At 43.5% G+C, this 17393-nt stretch overlaps 1 protein-coding gene across 1 annotated transcript; it reads left to right on the forward strand.

Moving 5' to 3' along the window:
* The first annotated feature begins 8976 nt into the window (after nt 1-8976).
* Nucleotides 8977-16947, forward strand: LOC134447406 (uncharacterized). Its single transcript, XM_063196860.1, has 5 exons — nt 8977-9162; nt 9422-9583; nt 14552-14632; nt 15612-15692; nt 16290-16947. The coding sequence occupies exons 1-5, from the start codon at nt 9052-9054 to the stop codon at nt 16383-16385; spliced, it is 531 nt and encodes a 176-aa protein (XP_063052930.1). The 5' UTR covers nt 8977-9051; the 3' UTR covers nt 16386-16947.
* The last annotated feature ends 446 nt before the right edge of the window (nt 16948-17393 follow it).

A 17393-nucleotide genomic window follows, 5' to 3' on the forward strand; every position in this document is an offset into this window, starting at 1 on the left:
TCACACAGTTGCTTAACACATTCAATACCAGCTGTTTTTTGGAATTTAGCTGTACACTCCCAGCCAATTTCATCATTTTTTTGTCATTATTTGAACAGCCACCGAATATTTTGTCTTCAACCCACATACACATGTCAGGGCTTCAAACAAAAGGGTGGTTCCTCGCGCTTCTGCTTTATCATCTGGTGCATCGACGGGAGAGAGGCAGGAAATCTTCACTTGAAGGACAACACCGGAGCAGCACAGATGTCAGGGCTTGTTCGAAAGCCCAAAAACTCAGCTGTCTGTATATTCATACGGTTTGTTTCTAGCTTATTCCATTCCGAAGTTATTTCACTTCAAGCGAGCACTGGTTTAGGTAAAAATAGCGATTTTTCAACATTCGAACTGAGATAAAGCTGAGATAAAGAGTTTAAATTGCGGGTCTAAATGCATTTTCATGCCCAAAGAACAACTCCAGTAGCTTCCAACTATTTCGATGCGAAAATCACCTGGTCAGGCTATGGTTCAGAGCCACATCTTCTGAAATGCTAGCTAGCTAATGTCACTTGACTGGCAGTTTTCGTTCTGTAGATAAAAGTAGGCGTGCCAAAGTACTCACCCAAAATTAGGTTACTTCCTGCTGTGTTGCATGCTGTTTTTCATTACAACCTTCCATTTTACACCTATCTTGATGGCAGAAAAACTCCTTATCCTTCCATCATATGTTAAGGAACAGGCTAGCTAGCAAGGGCTGTGCTGACAGGACATGTTTTGTTTTGATGCTCTAGGAAGTAAATGGTGACGTGACGTGATCAGGAAGTGGTTTGATTCGCTATAATAAAACTCAAATACTGTGTGTAATAAAATGCACAGATGATGAAATATCCAGATCCTGACTTTGTAGGAGTTTTGACTTTGTAGGCGTTCATGATCTATGTCAGTTCTGTTCATCACATTATTACGAAAATCACACAGAATGTGCATTAGAATGTGTAGATTCAGAATCCAATAAAAAACGTAAAAACTTAATTTTACGTTTTGGGAGCCAACGCATGGGTGGCAAAACTTATTTTTACGTGACTTGGTAGGGAATGTGTTAAGAGAATGCCCTTAAATAGTGTACTTTCAGTGTCACATTGGTGTCAGATGAATACGGATGAAAACAAAATATCTATTAAATATCTAAACTGATTGTCATTTCATGACTGATTTTCATTTCTCTCTCTCTCTCTCTCTCTCTCTCTCTCTCCAGCTTGGCATGGGCATATGCATCTTCTTCGTGATGGATGAGAGGAGGAACCGACGCATGGCCTCCTCATCGGCTTCTATGTTCACCATGGCACAACTCATGGGAGTGAGTATCACACAGTTGCACACATACAGTACACTCACATTGCTCCCGCTTTCTCATAGGTTATAAACAAGTGCGTCAAAATAGGGGGAGAATGTTGGGCTGAGTCACCAGGGCCCACCAGGTACAGTGAGAATAAGTATTTCAAACCTTGCTGATTGTGTTGCTCAGCTTTGGCATGGACATTCTAACTCACCAGATATAAAACCCCATTGAAAATGACAACCATAAAATTATTCAAAGATCTGAAAGATATGTGACCATAAAATTATTTTGGTCTATCTACTTAAAGAAGACTCAAACTGCTGCATGTGTTGACAACAGTGCTGAATGTAGCTGAACTCTGTGCTAAAATATGCACGTCGTGCTTAAGTGCTGTGGGCATTCAAAGACAGAACGTTGGAATGTAGCTGCTGGCAGCTTGCACTGTCTGCGCTATGAAATCAACTGTAGAAAATGCTCCGCTTTTGTTGAACTGGATAGATTAATATATTTCTAACGGGAAGCATTATGGGAAGGGGCAAGTCTGTGCAATGTCATGAGGCCCAAGTCCAAGTCGAGTCACGTCAGAAGTCTTTTGACATTTTGTCAAGTTATCATATTATCGATTCGAGTTGGACTTGAGTCCCAGTCACATGACCCAAGTCCATAACTCTGGGGCAGAGTAGAGCACACGTTTCAGGGTTTTGCCTTCGTCAGTGCTGTGTGTGCTCACCTGTGCACCGATGAAGGCAGAACCCTGAAATCTCTGCTCTACTCTGCTTTCAGAAACTCTGTTTCTTTCAGATGTTCTACTCTGTAGCTGAAATGAACCCCACCAGATCCTTCACCCCTGTTATGTTCAAGAGGAACTTCATGAACCACTGGGTTAGAAAAATATCTACAATTTATGCATTAAAATTGTGCAGTGTTAGGGACTGCTAGTGTGTCAAGAAGTATTCAGTTAAATGAGTCATTACATTATTTATTCGTGTTTTGCAGAATGTGCCATGCACTGCGTGTCTTAAGATTGTTCTGTCTTGCTCCAATGTCTCTGCATCTTACATGTAACTATAATATGGTTTCTGTTCTTCCCTCCTCGTGCAGGTGTACTAGACAGGTTTCATGATCTGTGGCGCCGTGGGCCCCATCATGTACGACTTCATGCTCTTGGGGGGATTTGACCCCTCTAGCCAAAGAAGACAATTGTAATGAATATGATCTTTAATGTTATTTTCCAGATTTTCTTTTTTGAAATTCTGTGTTTTAGAATGCACCTACCATTTTAAAGTGGTAGACTGATCATGTCTTCAGCAGTTGACAAACCAACAAATTCAGCAAGGGTTGAAATACTTTTTCAGTGTGCAAACCTGCTCTCACCCTTGAACTGTTCTATTTGGGTCCACACACGTGCTTATTTCTTTACACCCAGGTCGCAACAATATCTTGCTTCCCTACTTTTCACATTAAAGCTAATACTCAACTATGAACACTATGTTTCAGATGTTCCACACTGGAGCTGAAATGAACCCTGCCAGATCCTTCACCCCTGCTGTGTTCAAGAGGAACTTCATAAACCACTGGGTAAGAAAAAATATATGCAAATTATGCATTAAAACGTGCGTATACCCTCCCACTGTTTGTAAACTACTTTCAGGTCAGATATAGAATGATGTAGTCAAGAAGTTTTCAATGTAGTCTGCACTGTTGGTGTGTCAAGAAGAATTCCAATTAAATTAGTTTTACAGTATGATGCAGTATTGATGTTTTGCAGAATGTGCCATGTAGGCTACTGCATGTCTTAAGGCTGTTCTGTCTTGCTCCACTGTCTCTGCAGCTCGAATGTAACCAGAATATGGTTTCTGTTCTTCCCTCCTCATGCACGTGTAGTGGGTGGGTCCCATGATCTGTGGTGCTATGGGCACCAGTGATGCGCGGGTCGACGAAAAAACAAGACACACCCGACCGCTTTTTTCCCTAGTCCGCCCGCTTGCCCTGCCCGCAAGAAATATTCATGAAAAATATTCACCCGGCCCGCTTCCCGACCCGCCTTTGAAAATAGTAGCCGTGCGTCTTTATGAACACCCTAGCGTCATTGGCAAAGCACAATCAGGTCAATAAAGGTCTTAAAAAAGGAATTTGCATCAAAAACAAGACAGCTGTGCATTTCAACAGGACATGTTGGATTTTTGAACCGAGGGCATGCAATGACGACTGCCGACTGTCACCTGTTTATTTCGGTAACATCGTCGTTTGGATACATGGAGAAAAAAATAATCTCTAGGTTGGTGAGGAGACGGAGCCAGCCGTCAAGTGGATTGCCTCGTAGTCATGGTACGACACAGGAAATGAAAACAAACTCTGTAAGCAACACATGAGTGCGAAACCATTACAATTGTATAAGAAAATATGTAGGCTATATCCACCACTGCACTGTTTAGAGAGCACCCTCTGTGTTCTTCAAAATGCACTTAATGGTTGCACCTGCTGCACCAGTTGCGCGCAGAAGATATTTGGCCGACGCAGGAGCCTCAGAGCGCGTGGCAACCTCGTAGTTATTCAGCCATATAAACTTTGATCTAGGCCTATTTCGCAAAAAATGTCCCTGTCTGCTAAAGTAAATTATAGCCTATTGGCTAGCCTATAGCCTACTTTAAAATTCGGCATCATTTCAAAGGTCCTGACCGACCGCACCCGACCCGAATTTCATTAAAAATAATATTTCATAACCCGTGCCTGCGGTCGACCGCAGTCAACTGCAAGCGCCCGCTGCTTTCGGGTCAGCCCGCGCATCACTGATGGGCACCATCATATATGACTTCATGCTCTTCCCCCGCATGTGTGGCCTGGCAGAGAGGGTAGCCACCCTCCTCCCTCCCTCCGTGTATAGCTCCAGCTTGGCCTGGGCATATGCATCTTCTTTGTGATGGATGAGAGGAGGAACCGACGCATGGGCTGCGCATCGGCTTCTCTGTCACCATGGCACACCTCATGGGAGTGAGTATCACTCAGTTGCACACACACACACTCGCATTGCTTCTTCTTTTCTCATAGTTCATAAAGAAGTGTGTCAAAATAGGGGGACAATGTTGGACTGAGTCACCAGGGCCCACCAGGTACCTGTACAGTGAGAATAAGTATTTCAAACCTTGCTGATGGTATGGCTTTGGTAGGGACATTTTAACTCTCCAGAAATAAAACCCCATTGAAAATGACAACCATACAATCGTTCAAAGATCTGTGACCATACAATTGTTTTGGTCCATCTACTTGAAGAATGTGAACAGTGCTGAAGAACAGTGCTGAATGTAGCTAAACTCTTAAACTGTGCTAAAATGTGCACGCCGTGCTGAAGTGCTGTGGGCATTCAAAGAGAACGTTGCAAATGAAGCTGCTGCTGGCAGCTTGCGCTGTCTGCGCTATGAAATCAACTGTAGAAAATGCTCCGATTTTGTTGAACTGGATAGATAAAATATTTCTAACGGGAAGCATCATGGGAAGGGGCAAGTCTTTGTGCGATGTCATGAGGCCCAAGTCCAAGTAGAGACTATTGATCAAGCCCAAGTCATGTCACAAGTCTTTTGACATTTTGTCAAGTTATCATATTAACGACTCGAGTTGGACTTGAGTCCCAGTCACATGACTCGAGTCCATAACCCTTAAGCAGAGTAGAGCACACGTTTCAGGGTTTTGCCTTCATCGGTGCTGTGTGTGCTCACCTGTGCACTGATGAAGGCAGAACCCTGAAAGCCCTGCTCTACTCTGCTTTCAGGAGAAAAAAAACTTGTGCTTGACATTAGACATTTTCAGTGTGGAAACCTGCTCTCTGAAATGTCTTTTTTTACATTCAAGCTAATATTCAACTCTGAACTCTATTTGTTTCTTTCAGATGTTCTACTCTGTAGCTGAAATGAACCACGCCAGATCCTTCACCCGTTATGTTCAAGAGGAACTTCATGAACCACTGGGTTAGAAAAAATATCTACAATTTATGCATTAAAATTGTGCAGTGTTAGGGACTGTTAGTGTGTCAAGTATTCAGTTAAATCAGTCATTACATTATTTATTGGTGTTTTGCAAAATGTGCCATGCACTGCATGTCCCAAGATTGTTCTATTTTGCTACAACGTCTCTGAAGCTTACATGTAACTATAATATGGCTCGTGCAGGTGTACTAGGCAGGTTTCATGATCTGTGGTTCTGTGGGTGCCATTATGTACGACTTCATGCTCTTCCCCCGCACCCTGAAAGGCAGCCCGCCCCCGGAGATGAACCAGCAGCGCACCTGCAGGGAGCCTCATCAAGCTCAATACCCAGGCCCTATAAGCCTGCTGCCCAGCCAGGGGAAGCAAGAGCCAGCCAGCCTCCATCGATCCTCGCTGCGTTGTGAGTAAAAAGCCTATGTAACATTTATGTTAACGTTAATCTTTCTAACCTAAGAGAATTCCCTTAAATACTCTACTTCCACTGTCACATTGTATTCAGATGAAGCTCTCTCTCGCTCTCGCTCTCTCTCGCTCGCTCTCTCTCTCTCTCTCTCTCTCTCTCTCTCTCTCTCTCTCTCTCTCTCTCTCTGATATTTTGTCTCTGTGTTAGAATGCACCTACCATTAAAGTTATAAACTGATTATGTCTATCAGTTGACAAACAAATTCAGCTATCAAATACTTTTTCAATGTGCGAACCTGCTCTCACCATTGAGAAATAAGCATGTGTGTGGCCCCAAATAGAACAGGCCACATCCAAATAGAACAACACATCCAGGCCGCAACAGTTTATTGCTTCCTTATTTCTTTACATTAAATCTAAAACTCAACTATGAACACTATTTGTTTGTTTCAGATGTTCTACACTGGAGCTGAAATGAACCCTGCCAGATCCTTCACCCCTGCCATGTTCAAGAGGAATTTCATGAACCACTGGGTAAGGGAAAATAAAATGTGTGTTTACTTTTCCATTTTGTAAACTACTTTCAGGTCAGATATAGAATTATGTGGTCTGCACTGTTAGTGTGTCAAGAAGTATTCATATAAGTTAAGTATTGATTTTGGCTGAATGTGCAATGCACTGCATGTCTTAAAAGGCCAATATGTAGGATTAAAAGTTAAATAAGCATCGGCTGACACGTGATTAATTTGAGTTAATCGTAAGTGAACGATGACTCTCGCGACCACTTTCACGGTCTGCTATCAGAGAACTACGAATGCAACTTTTGACTGAGCGACCCAAACGATTGTCGTACTGCTCATAAGAAAAATTTGCTTTACATACTGCCAGATATATATTCACATTTGTATCAACTGCTGGCATTGTAGGAATATAGAATATATGCTAGCAAGACCATTAGCTTGTGTGCTCTTATCGGGAGAGCAAAGAACATTCCTCTTATGATACAAACAGAACAGAGGCTGCAGAGTACGTTCAGACACACTAAGCCATTGTTAAGGTATGTTACAAATGTATCATGAAAGTCTCTGAAGATACTCTGTAGCTTCTGTCAGGATCACCCGATCAGGTTCAATAGAACTACCTTACAGACACTTAAAGGGCAGAAATGTGCCTTTCTCCGATGATAGGACTGATTAACCCATTGATGCCTAAGGCACTTGCTAAAAAGGGTGCTGAATGTCTGGGCCCTTTTTAAGAAAAGCTGCCCTCAGCCTATAAAAACCTAAATATATCAGCTTCTGAAGCACATAAAAATATGCACTGAAGTTGCATTTAAATGCTAAGACCCTCATCTTCACAAACAGAGATTTTTAATAAAGTTGTCTCAAATCTCATGAGCGGGAATGTTGCGTAATGCAACTCCAGGCGCCAGGGCCAATGTTGCGCAACGCAACATCAGGCATCAATGGGTTAAGCTGTATCGTTGTAATGACCCGAGTATCCTCAGTAAACTCTGAACATGATTGACACATCTCTGCCTCGGTGTCTATCTTCCTCCTGTGAACACAATTCTTACAGCATTCTGTGATGAAAAACAGTCTCACAGTGAACTTAAACAGCATTTTTTCATTACTGCTCGGTGCCTGTGTCATGCCTGTCTCAAAATCTACACAAACTATGTAGTGCTACATTGTGCCCCTTTTAAGATTGTTCTGTGTTGCTCCGATGTCTCTGCATCTCACATGTAACTACAGTATAATATGGTTTCTGTTCTTCCCTCCTCATGCAGGCGTTCTGGGTGGGTCCCATGATCTGTGGTGCTGTGGGCGCCGTCATGTACGACTTCATGCTCTTCCCCTGCATGCGCAGCCTGGCCGAGAGGGTAGCCACTCTGAAAGGCCGCCGGCCTCCAGAGCAGAACCCTTGTGGGAAGCTCATCAAGCTCAAGACCCAATCCCTATACCATAACCCTGCCACCAAGTCAGGAGAAGCAGTGGCCAATCAGACTTATTATAGTAGCGCCCTGCTTCCAACAATCCAGGTCTTCTCCTCCCAGCAATCCAGCTCTCCTCCTACAAACTTCCCCACGCCCCGTCACCAGCAACCCCAACTATCAAAGACTATCAACTATCTGCCCTATTCAAGCCCCCCACCACCATCATACACATAGTTTGATGTGTGTGTATGTGTACAGTATGCATGTGTACTTTGCTCACACTGACAAACTAATTCTAACCATCGCCACAGAGGGACATGTGTGCACTCAAGGGGCGAAAAAGAGAAGCCAACTAACACAATCAAGACAGCCCAGTGTAGGGTGGGCAGCGCTCAGAAATAACATATGAAGGGCGGCACACTTCAAGAAGAAATGTTGCTGTTGCAGATATAGTGTGGTTCTGTGACCAAAATGCATTGAAGGAGCAATTCAAGCTCGCAAGAGTGGTCAGTGTGACCACTCCAAAGGCATTGTCTGGGATGTCCATATGAAATTCCCCCCAAGTGGATGTGCTCAGGTGAAGATTCCAAAGCCAACCTAAAGTCCCGAGGACCTACAAGGTACCACATTGTATCGGGATGTACGACGGCTCATCGACCTCCTACCAGTAGAGGAACAAGTTGGCTGCAACCAGCTCGCCTGATGTGTCACGCCATGCCAAGACCGAGTGGGAGGTGTCGCGGTGGTCCATGTCTGGACACAGGCTTGCTTTGATTAACAGCGTTTATTGCTACGTATTGTGAGTAAAAAGACAATGTATCAATTATGTTAAAGTGATACTGTCCCATTTTTGGAAATAAGCTTATTTTACACTTCTTCTTGAGTTAAATGATTGATTTTTACCTTTCTCCTGTACTTTCAATCGTTCTCCGAGTATGGCAGTGCAAATTTTACCTCTAAGCTAGCAGTTAACATTGAGTCCTATGAGACCAGTTAGCCGCCAACTGGTCTCACAGGACTCAATATTAGGGACGTTGGACTGAGTCACCAGGTACAGTAAGAATGATGAGCATTTCATCTTTCTGATTTTGTTGTTGGTTTGCCGTACTAATAAAGACATGAATAGTCTATCATTTTAATGGTAAGTGTATTCTAACATGCAGAGACAGAAAATCAAAAAGAAAATGCAGAAAATAACTTCTAAGATTATATATTAATTGATTTATTTTTAATTGAGGGGAAGAAGTATTTGATCCCCTGTAAACTATTAAGTTCTGGTCCCACAGACTAGGTAGACACTTCCAATCAACTTGTCAACTGAATTAAAGATGGGCCACACCTGTGCTTGTTTCTAATCTTATTCTACATCCAGGCTGCAACAATATCTTGCTTCCTTACTTTTTACATTAAAGCTAATGCTCAACTATGAACACTATTTGTTTCAGATGTTCCACACTGGAGCTGAAATGAACCCTGCCAGATACTTCACCCCTGCTCTGTTCAAGAGGAACTTCATGAACCACTGGGTAAGGAAAAAAAATATTTTGTATATAAAGTACTGTATGTATTGTATTGTATGTAAACTACTTTCAGGTCATATATAGATGTATGTGGTCTGCACTGTTAGTGTGTCAAGAAGTATTCAATTAAATTAGTTATTACATTGTGCATTGATGTTTTGCAGAATGCACCATGCACTGTGTGTCTTAAGATTACTCTGTTTGCTCCGATGTCTCTGCTGCTTACATGTAACTATAATATGGTTTCTGTTCTTCCCTCCTGCAGGTGTACAGGGTGGGTCCCATGATCCGTGGTTCTATGGGCGCCGTCATGTATGACTTCATGCTCTTCCCCCGCATTTGTGGCCTGGCCGAGAGGGTAGCCACCCTGAAAGGCAGCCGGCCTCTGGAGCAGGACACCTGTGGGGAGCCCATCAAGCTCAAGATGGTAAATGGTCACCAGCACCATATCAGTCAGACTCCAAACTAGTGGACCTTCAGTCAATGCAAATCAATAGAGAGCACTGCCACCTCTGTCCAAAACTGGAGTAAAACTGTGTGAATATGAAGTGACACATTAATCAAGGACCAGATTTGAAATGTCAGGCTAAATATCTACTTAAAATGTACTTTATCGACTAATATGATTTAAGATCACTTAATATTAATTGTGTAGATATTTAGCAAAACACTTAAACCATTATCCTTGTATAGTGTGTTGAGAATTTTCACATTATTAAAGGCCAACTTCTGATAAACAGTTTTACTCTCTCCTTTTGAAAATCGAATGGTCACCTCAAGTTAAGAGGCATGCAAACTTGCCACCTTTCGGCGAAATACGCCGTTTTGAAATCTGAATGGGTCATTTCTGTGAATCGTGCAGATCCGAGGAGAAAATGTTTGGGGGGGGTGTCTCGAGCGAGGAGAAAAGTACCTCAGAAAATGTCATAGCCTAGCTCTCACTCTGTTGTAATGACAGGAGATGTCACAACCGACAACGACGTTTGACCAATCACAGTATTTGTGTTTGTCGGCACAGCCAATAACAACGAGCTCAATCTAAGTCCCGCCCTTCATACTTTGGAAAAATCAGCGCAAAAGTTTAAAACCGGGGACTCTTCGGTCGGCTGGGCTGACGAGTTGTACTTTCTCATTATATGAAAATGCCCAGGCGATCTGTCACAGATAAAGTTTCCCAGAGAGGTGTGAGAGAGTTGTGTCCGACTATTTCCCCCTTCCCAAATGCAGATATGTGCCGTCTTTGGACTTGACTGTGGAAATCTGCATGGTTAGCGAACAGGTACCCCACACCTCTCATGATCAAATGGCTTAACTGCTCTCTGATCTAATATTTATTTTGCCGTAAAGTTATGCACAACTGCATGCTTTTTAACATCACGATTCGGCAGGCCTTTTCTTGTATGACTAACAACAAACGGGACGCAAGCATTTTGATGAGAAGTGAGTGAGTGGATGTAACAGCGACAGTTGGTTTAGTTGTTTTTCCTAAAAAGTATTTCTTCTCAAAAGAGCTCCGTTAATGAAAGCTTGGTTACACGTTGCGTGTTCATCGTATTCTGCTGTTTCTTTCGGGTAGTGGTTTGAAATGTCCATGCACGTCAACAGTAGAATATTTCATTTTCCGTTCGTTGTATTGTTTAGCTACCGATATGAATTATAGGCGATGCAAATGACATCTGCTTTTTCCGCGAGTGAATCCAACCGGTAGCAGAGTTTTAACGAGTGAGTGCGCTACAGGGGGAAAAGGCTAAAGTAGCTACCAGGTAATAAACCAGGTGAAGAAGGGCATGTACGCGAGGCATCCAACATCGTGCATTCACTGCAGGCCGTTTCTAATGCGCACGAGAGGGGGAGAGGGGGAGAGGGAGAGAGAAGCCTAGGCCAGTCAGTCTAGCGTTTGACGAGGGACAAATTACAGTAGTAGGCATACCGGTAATCATTCCAAGTGTAATCCCTAGTATATCATGACATATTTAAAATCTACCGATTTATATTTAGTGGAACATACTTTTTGAAGCTTTTCTTCCTACTCATTTTCCACAGGGAGACAATAGTCCTATGGGCACTAACAGATACTAGGTGAATAGACTAAAATGTGAGCAGTTTGAGTAAAATTTCAGTAGCTAATTCAAACTATGTTGTTTTTGTATTGCAAGTTGTCTGAAATATGATGATTAAATATGCTAATGAGACAACCAAGCGAGTGTTGAGGGGGTGTTAAGAAGGAGACTGCTGAGAGCAGGGGGTTGCCATTGGGGGGCATTAGTTTCTTTTATTTTTTAATAGGCCTACTAAGGGTTTTGATTAGGTCAGTTGTTGGGGAAACTTACGATGAGAACCACTGCTCTATCATGATGTAATTTAAAAACCCATTTTATCTATCTATCCATGTACCCCCCCCCCCCCCCCCACCCCCCCCCCCCCCCCCCCCCCCCCCCCCCCCCCCCCCCCCCCCCCCCTCCACCCCGATCACACATTACAGCTAAATCATGGAGTAACAAAGTTGGTTGGCGGTTCTCATATTCACTGTCCCTTGGCCGCTAGAGTATGCTCAAAATTCACAATTTAAGGACGTTTTTTTACTAAATCTTCTCCCCCTAGTTTGAGACTGTTGAGACTGACAAGACCATCCACTGCGCACCACACACATGCACCTGCCTACACGAGCATGTGCACGCACTGCATTACGTTGCGCCGCGCCGCCGCACTCTTGTCACCTTTTTCACCCCTGACCTGTTTGCATGCCTGAGTTAAACTCGCATGCAAGGCTTCATAGTGGTGCGTCACCTCGCCTGGCTGTGTTTCCCAATTGATGTAAACAATGCAGAGCTACGAGCAAATCACGAAAGCCTGTCTGTGTTGAATCACATCGAAAGAAGGCGTTGCCCACATGGGTTTGTCAACCCATGTCGAGTATTTTTTTTCTGCTTGTTTTCAAAACAAGCAACGCCTGGTGGCCCGCAACCTAGCTTAGCTATCAGCTGGTTGCTACTCTCAGATACACAAAGAGCACACAGCCAATTTACGTACAGCCTCCCCACTCTAGTCGATCCATGCCTGCAGTTCGCCTAGGGGTTGCTGTCGAGAGAGCACAGCCCTGAAAGGAGCCTGCACGCCTCTGTTGGCGCCCCTATAGTGCAGTACCACCCGGGGAAGTAGCGAGTCTAAAAGCTTTAGAATATCTCTGCAGAGTAGGAGGGAGCCAATCAGAGGCGGATATCCACGAGAAACCCGGAAGACCCTCTCGTTTGTACAGAAGCCACCTTGCTAGCTTTGTTTCAAGCCGTTTTTGCAAGCCATCAGAACGTTTTTTTTTAAAACAGGACCAACACGTAACGCATTCAAAAACAATGGGGGGCACGGCAGTATAAAAAAAAATTGCTTAAAGATGTCCTTTTATCGTTATTGCATTGACACAGATGAGCCACCTTTTCCATTCATTTACATTTCTCAGGTCTACCTCCAAATAATGGCTGCCAGGATTGTCATGAAAAAAGGGGTGGGGTCACCTCTAGTCTAATGCAAAGAAAGTGGATGTAACCAAGAAGCGTCATTTTGTTTCCTTTCCGGTATCCACTTTATGTCGGGTGAACGCCCCTTTAGGAGACCTTCGGTTAGGAGACCTTCGGAGTCCTGAGGTTGAGAATCAATTAAGTCCCCTTAGCGCTGTAGATGGCGGTAGCGCACGTCTTGCGCAAACACATCAAAAAGAGGAAGAAGTAGTAGGGGACAACGCCCCCTTAGGAGACCCAACTTGAGCACACGCTTTTGCATTGAGTGGGCGTGGTTTGCGATATCTTTGTTTTTATTCAGTATTTTTGGTCTAATGTTCTTCCCCTATTGGAAGCACATTAAGGTCATGAAGTGGCCTAGACCAGAGAGGGTCTATGGGTATTACCAAGGAGCGTGGAGGAGAGCAGTGGCTTCACACACTGCGTTTGGATTGGTCGACCGGCTGCATTGCTGTGATCATGACTGCTGTAAAGCAATTTCGTTTGCAAGATGCTAGTGGAGGCTGACTCCTAAATGCCAAAGCTGTAAGAAATGAAATGTACAACAACCTAGGAGTCATGTCCTTCTAATTTAAATCCACATTGGCTTCTCAGAAACCACAGTAATATTGTCAGGTTTCAGCCGACGGCGAGCACAATTGTCAGTTATTAGCGCCAGCCTTATAGGCTACGCTGTCTCGACAGCGCTCCCTAGGTGAACTGCAGGCACGGGTTGGATGGCGAGTTAAGACACTGTATGTAAACCCACTGTGCCTAGACCGTCTCCAGACATGTACCCAATGGGGCACCTAAGTCACGCCTTTCTACTTCCGATCTATGGGGCTGGAGCGCTCAAAATTTTGAGTGCGAGTTAATGGAGCGAGTCAAGCTAAATCCTCATCCCGTTTGGCATGTGCTCCGGATTTCACATATGATGACAGTGAATTTGAAAGGTTTGGATTTGCGTCGTAAGACCACTCATTTTCGGCACGCAAGAAACGTTATTTTAGCTTTTGTGCAAAACTGTGTTGGAGACTACACGTGCGCCTCGCATATCTGACGTGAACCGAGGCACAGCCAACCCTACCGCTGCACCGTGGCTTAAGTGGCTGCACGTCGGACATGCGACGTCTGTTGTGTAGTCCAAATAATTACATATTTTTGCACACACACAACTCAAAAATCGCTTGCCAAGTGAAGTCAACAAGCACACCATTGGTTGTTATTAATTCTGAGGCACCGCATATGTGTGATCGACGGGGAAATGCGAGTTGGGTCGGAAAATAGCTTTGATCAGTCCATTACAGCCCAGTCAAAAGTTTTTGCGTTCCCAGCCCCACAAGCCAGGGGTGGAGACTTAGGTGCCCCATAGTAATCGTATGGAGGGAACTGAAGTACCCATTTGGCAAGCCACAGCCACTAAATCCTAATGATTTAGAGATGATCTGCAAAGAAAAGACAAAATTCCTTTATGTGCACAAACATTGTCATCCACTAAACAAAACGTCTGACCTCTGTCCTAGAGACCAAGGGCTTTTCCATTTAGTACTTTGTATTTCATTGAGGTAAAATAAGTACTTGACCCCTCTAGCCAAAGAAGACAAATGCAATTAATATGATATTCGTTAGAGTGGTTTTCCGGATTTTCTTTTTGATATTCTGTTAGAATGCACCTACCATTAAAGTTATAGATTGATCATGTTTTTATCAGTTGACAAACCAACAAATTCAGCAAGGGATCAAATACTTTTTCAATGTGTGAACCTGCTTTCACCCTTGAATTGTTCTATTTGGGGCCACACACATGCTTATTTCTCTACATCCAGGTTGCAACAATTTATTGCTTTACTTTTTTACATTAAAGCTAATACTCAACTATGAACACTTTGCTTTTCTTTTTTCAGATGTCCCACACTGGAGCTGAAATGAACCCTGCCAGATCCTTCACCCCTGCTGTGTTCAAGAGGAACTTCATAAACCACTGGGTAAGAAAAAATATATACAAATTATGCATTAAAATCATATGTATACCCTCCCAATGTTTGTAAACTACTTTCAGGTCAGTTATAGAATGATGTAGTCTCCACTGTTGGTGTCAAGAAGTTTTCAATGTGGCCTGCACTGTTAGTGTAAAATTAAATTACTGTAGTTATTACATTATGTATTGGTGTGTTGCAGAAGGTGGCATGCACTGCATGTCTTAAGATTGTTCTCTCTTGCTCCGATGTCTTACATGTAACTATAATATGGTTTCTGTTCTTCCCTCCTCCTGCAGGTGTACTGGGTCGGTCCCGTGATCTGTGGTTCTATGGGCGCCGTCGTGTACGACATGCTCTTCCCCCGCATTTGTGGCCTGGCCGAGAGGGTAGCCACCCTGAAAGGCAGCCGGCCTCTGGAGCAGGACACCTGTGGGAAGCTCATCAAGCTCAAGACCCAAGGTCTTTTCAAACTAGTACTTTGTACTTCATTGGCTATAGGGGTCAAATACTTATTTTCCCTCAAAGAAGACAAATGTAATTAATATATTATTTGATATTATTTGTCAACTGTATTCTCACTGTGCAAGGGGGCCCAGAGGGATTTGGTTTTACATAGGCCTGTTAGTAATATATAAAGGGGGTCCATTAGAGCTGTTTGAACAAAGGGAATTTTGTGCTCCACAACAGTGCATAAACGTACCTTCACAAGAATTTCCTTTAGTGTGATTTAGCTTGATTTCTGTGACACCTGCGAACTAATGAAGGCAGAACCCTGAAATGAAACCCTGCTCAATTCTGCAATCAGAAAAAAACTCCTTTTGCTTGACCTTACTATCTTTTTCAATGTCACCCTTGAACTGTTCTATTTGGGGCCCCACACATGCTTATTTCTAATCTTATTCTACATCCAGGCCGCAACAATATCTTGCTTCCTTACTTTTTTACATTAAAGCTAATACTCAACTATGAACACTATTTATTTCAGATGTTCTACACTGGAGCTGAAATGAACCCTGCCAGATACTTCACCCCTGCTCTGTTCAAGAGGAACTTCATGAACCACTGGGTAAGAAAAAATGTATACATTAAAAACATGCTTATACCCTCCCATTAAAAGTAAACTACTTTCAGGTCATGCATAGATGTATGTGGTCTGCACTGTTGGTGAATCAAGAAGTATTCAATATGGTCTGTACTGTTAGTGAAGAATTCAATTAAATTAGTTACTACATTGTATATTGATGTTTTGCAGAATGTGGCATGCACTGCATATCTTAACCCATTCATGCGTGATGTTGCGTTGCGCAACATTGGCCCTGGCGCCTGGAGCTGCATTACGCAGCATTCAGGCTCATGACATTTGAGACAACTTCATTAATCTCAAACAAACAGATTTTTAATAAACACATTATAATGAAAGATGAGGGTCTTAGCGTTTAAATGCAACGTAGTGCATATTTTTATGTGCTTCAGAAGCTGGATATTTAGGATATTTAGGTTTTTATGGGCTGAGGGTAGCTTTTCTTAAAAAGGGCTCAGGCATTCAACACTCTTTGTTGCAGGTGCCTTAGGTGTCAATGGGTTAAGATTGTTCTGTCTTGCCCCAATGTCTCTGCTGCTTACATGTAACTAATATGGTTTCTGTTCTTCCCTCCTCCTGCAGGTGTACAGGGTGGGTCCCATGATCTGTGGTGCTATGGGCGCCGTCATGTATGACTTCATGTTCTTCCCCGTATTTGTGACCTGGCCGAGAGGGTAGCCACCCTGAAAGGCAGCCGGCCTCTGGAGCAGGAGCCCATCAAGCTCAAGACCCAGGCCCTATACCGTAACCCTGCCACCAAGCCAGGGGATGCAGTGGCCAGCCAGAATTGTTATAGTAGCCCCCTCCTTCCAGCAACCCAACTCTTCTCCTCCAAGCAACCCAGCTCTTCTCCTCCAAGCAACCCAGCTCTTCTCCTCCCAACAATCCAGCTCTCCTCCTCCCAGCAATACAGCTCTCCTCTGGCTCACTGTCTATGACAGTGTGTGTATGTATGCCTTAGTCTGAATGTTCTCTCATTTACACTCTACACTCTACAATCTACACTCATGACGGGTGAGCTATAACAGTCAACTTGGACATACTTTTTTACCATTACATTTCATTACCAGTATGATCTCAAAGTTTTGTTTTTCATTTCTATTGTTATCTACAATACAAGATGTGGATGTTTGATTCGTCTGTGTGTGAATGACTGAAAATTCACTGCAGCTTTTTATTTTTGGTTTATATCATTACAAATCATGCATGTGTTTGAGTGTTTGAGGGGGAGTGTGGGCCAGTGCAAAGTGTGTGTGTGCGCGTGCGTGTGTGTGTGCGCGTGCGTGCGCGTGTGTGTAATGTGCGTGTGTACAGTAGAAAATGTGTGTGTGTGTGCGTGTGTGTAGAACTTGTGTGTGTGTGTGCGTGTGTAGAACGTGTGTGTGTGTAGAACGTGTGTGTGTGTGCATTTGTAGAACGTGTGTATGTGTGTGTGTGTATAGAGCGTGTGCGTGTGTGTGTGTGTGTAACTCAAGTGTGTGGACTGCTGCGACTATTGGTGGTGGTGTTCTAGACTTGGACTGTGCATTGTTCTGGACTGCAATTGGGTGTTGTGTCCTCAGCTGACTTTGGGGTGAGTACAGCATTGAATGTTTTCTTCTGCATTCTAGTGACTTTGTCTCTTGCTTGTTTAGCAATGTATTTTACTGACTTCCTTGGCCACTGAAGGAACTCTGTGCCGCACTG

The sequence above is a fragment of the Engraulis encrasicolus genome, chromosome 4 (assembly GCF_034702125.1).
Source record: "Engraulis encrasicolus isolate BLACKSEA-1 chromosome 4, IST_EnEncr_1.0, whole genome shotgun sequence".
In the NCBI taxonomy this organism is placed as follows: Eukaryota; Metazoa; Chordata; class Actinopteri; order Clupeiformes; family Engraulidae; genus Engraulis; species Engraulis encrasicolus.

Excerpts from the sequence above, each read along its gene's own strand:
- LOC134447406 (XM_063196860.1), top strand. The coding sequence starts at position 9,052 with ATGCTCAACTATGAACACTATTTGTTTCAGATGTTCCACACTGGAGCT. Across the intron at positions 9,584-14,551 it reads AGCCCATCAAGCTCAAGATG|ATGTCCCACACTGGAGCTGA; the intron begins GTAAATGGTCAC and ends TTCTTTTTTCAG. Across the intron at positions 15,693-16,289 it reads GGAACTTCATGAACCACTGG|GTGTACAGGGTGGGTCCCAT; the intron begins GTAAGAAAAAAT and ends CTCCTCCTGCAG.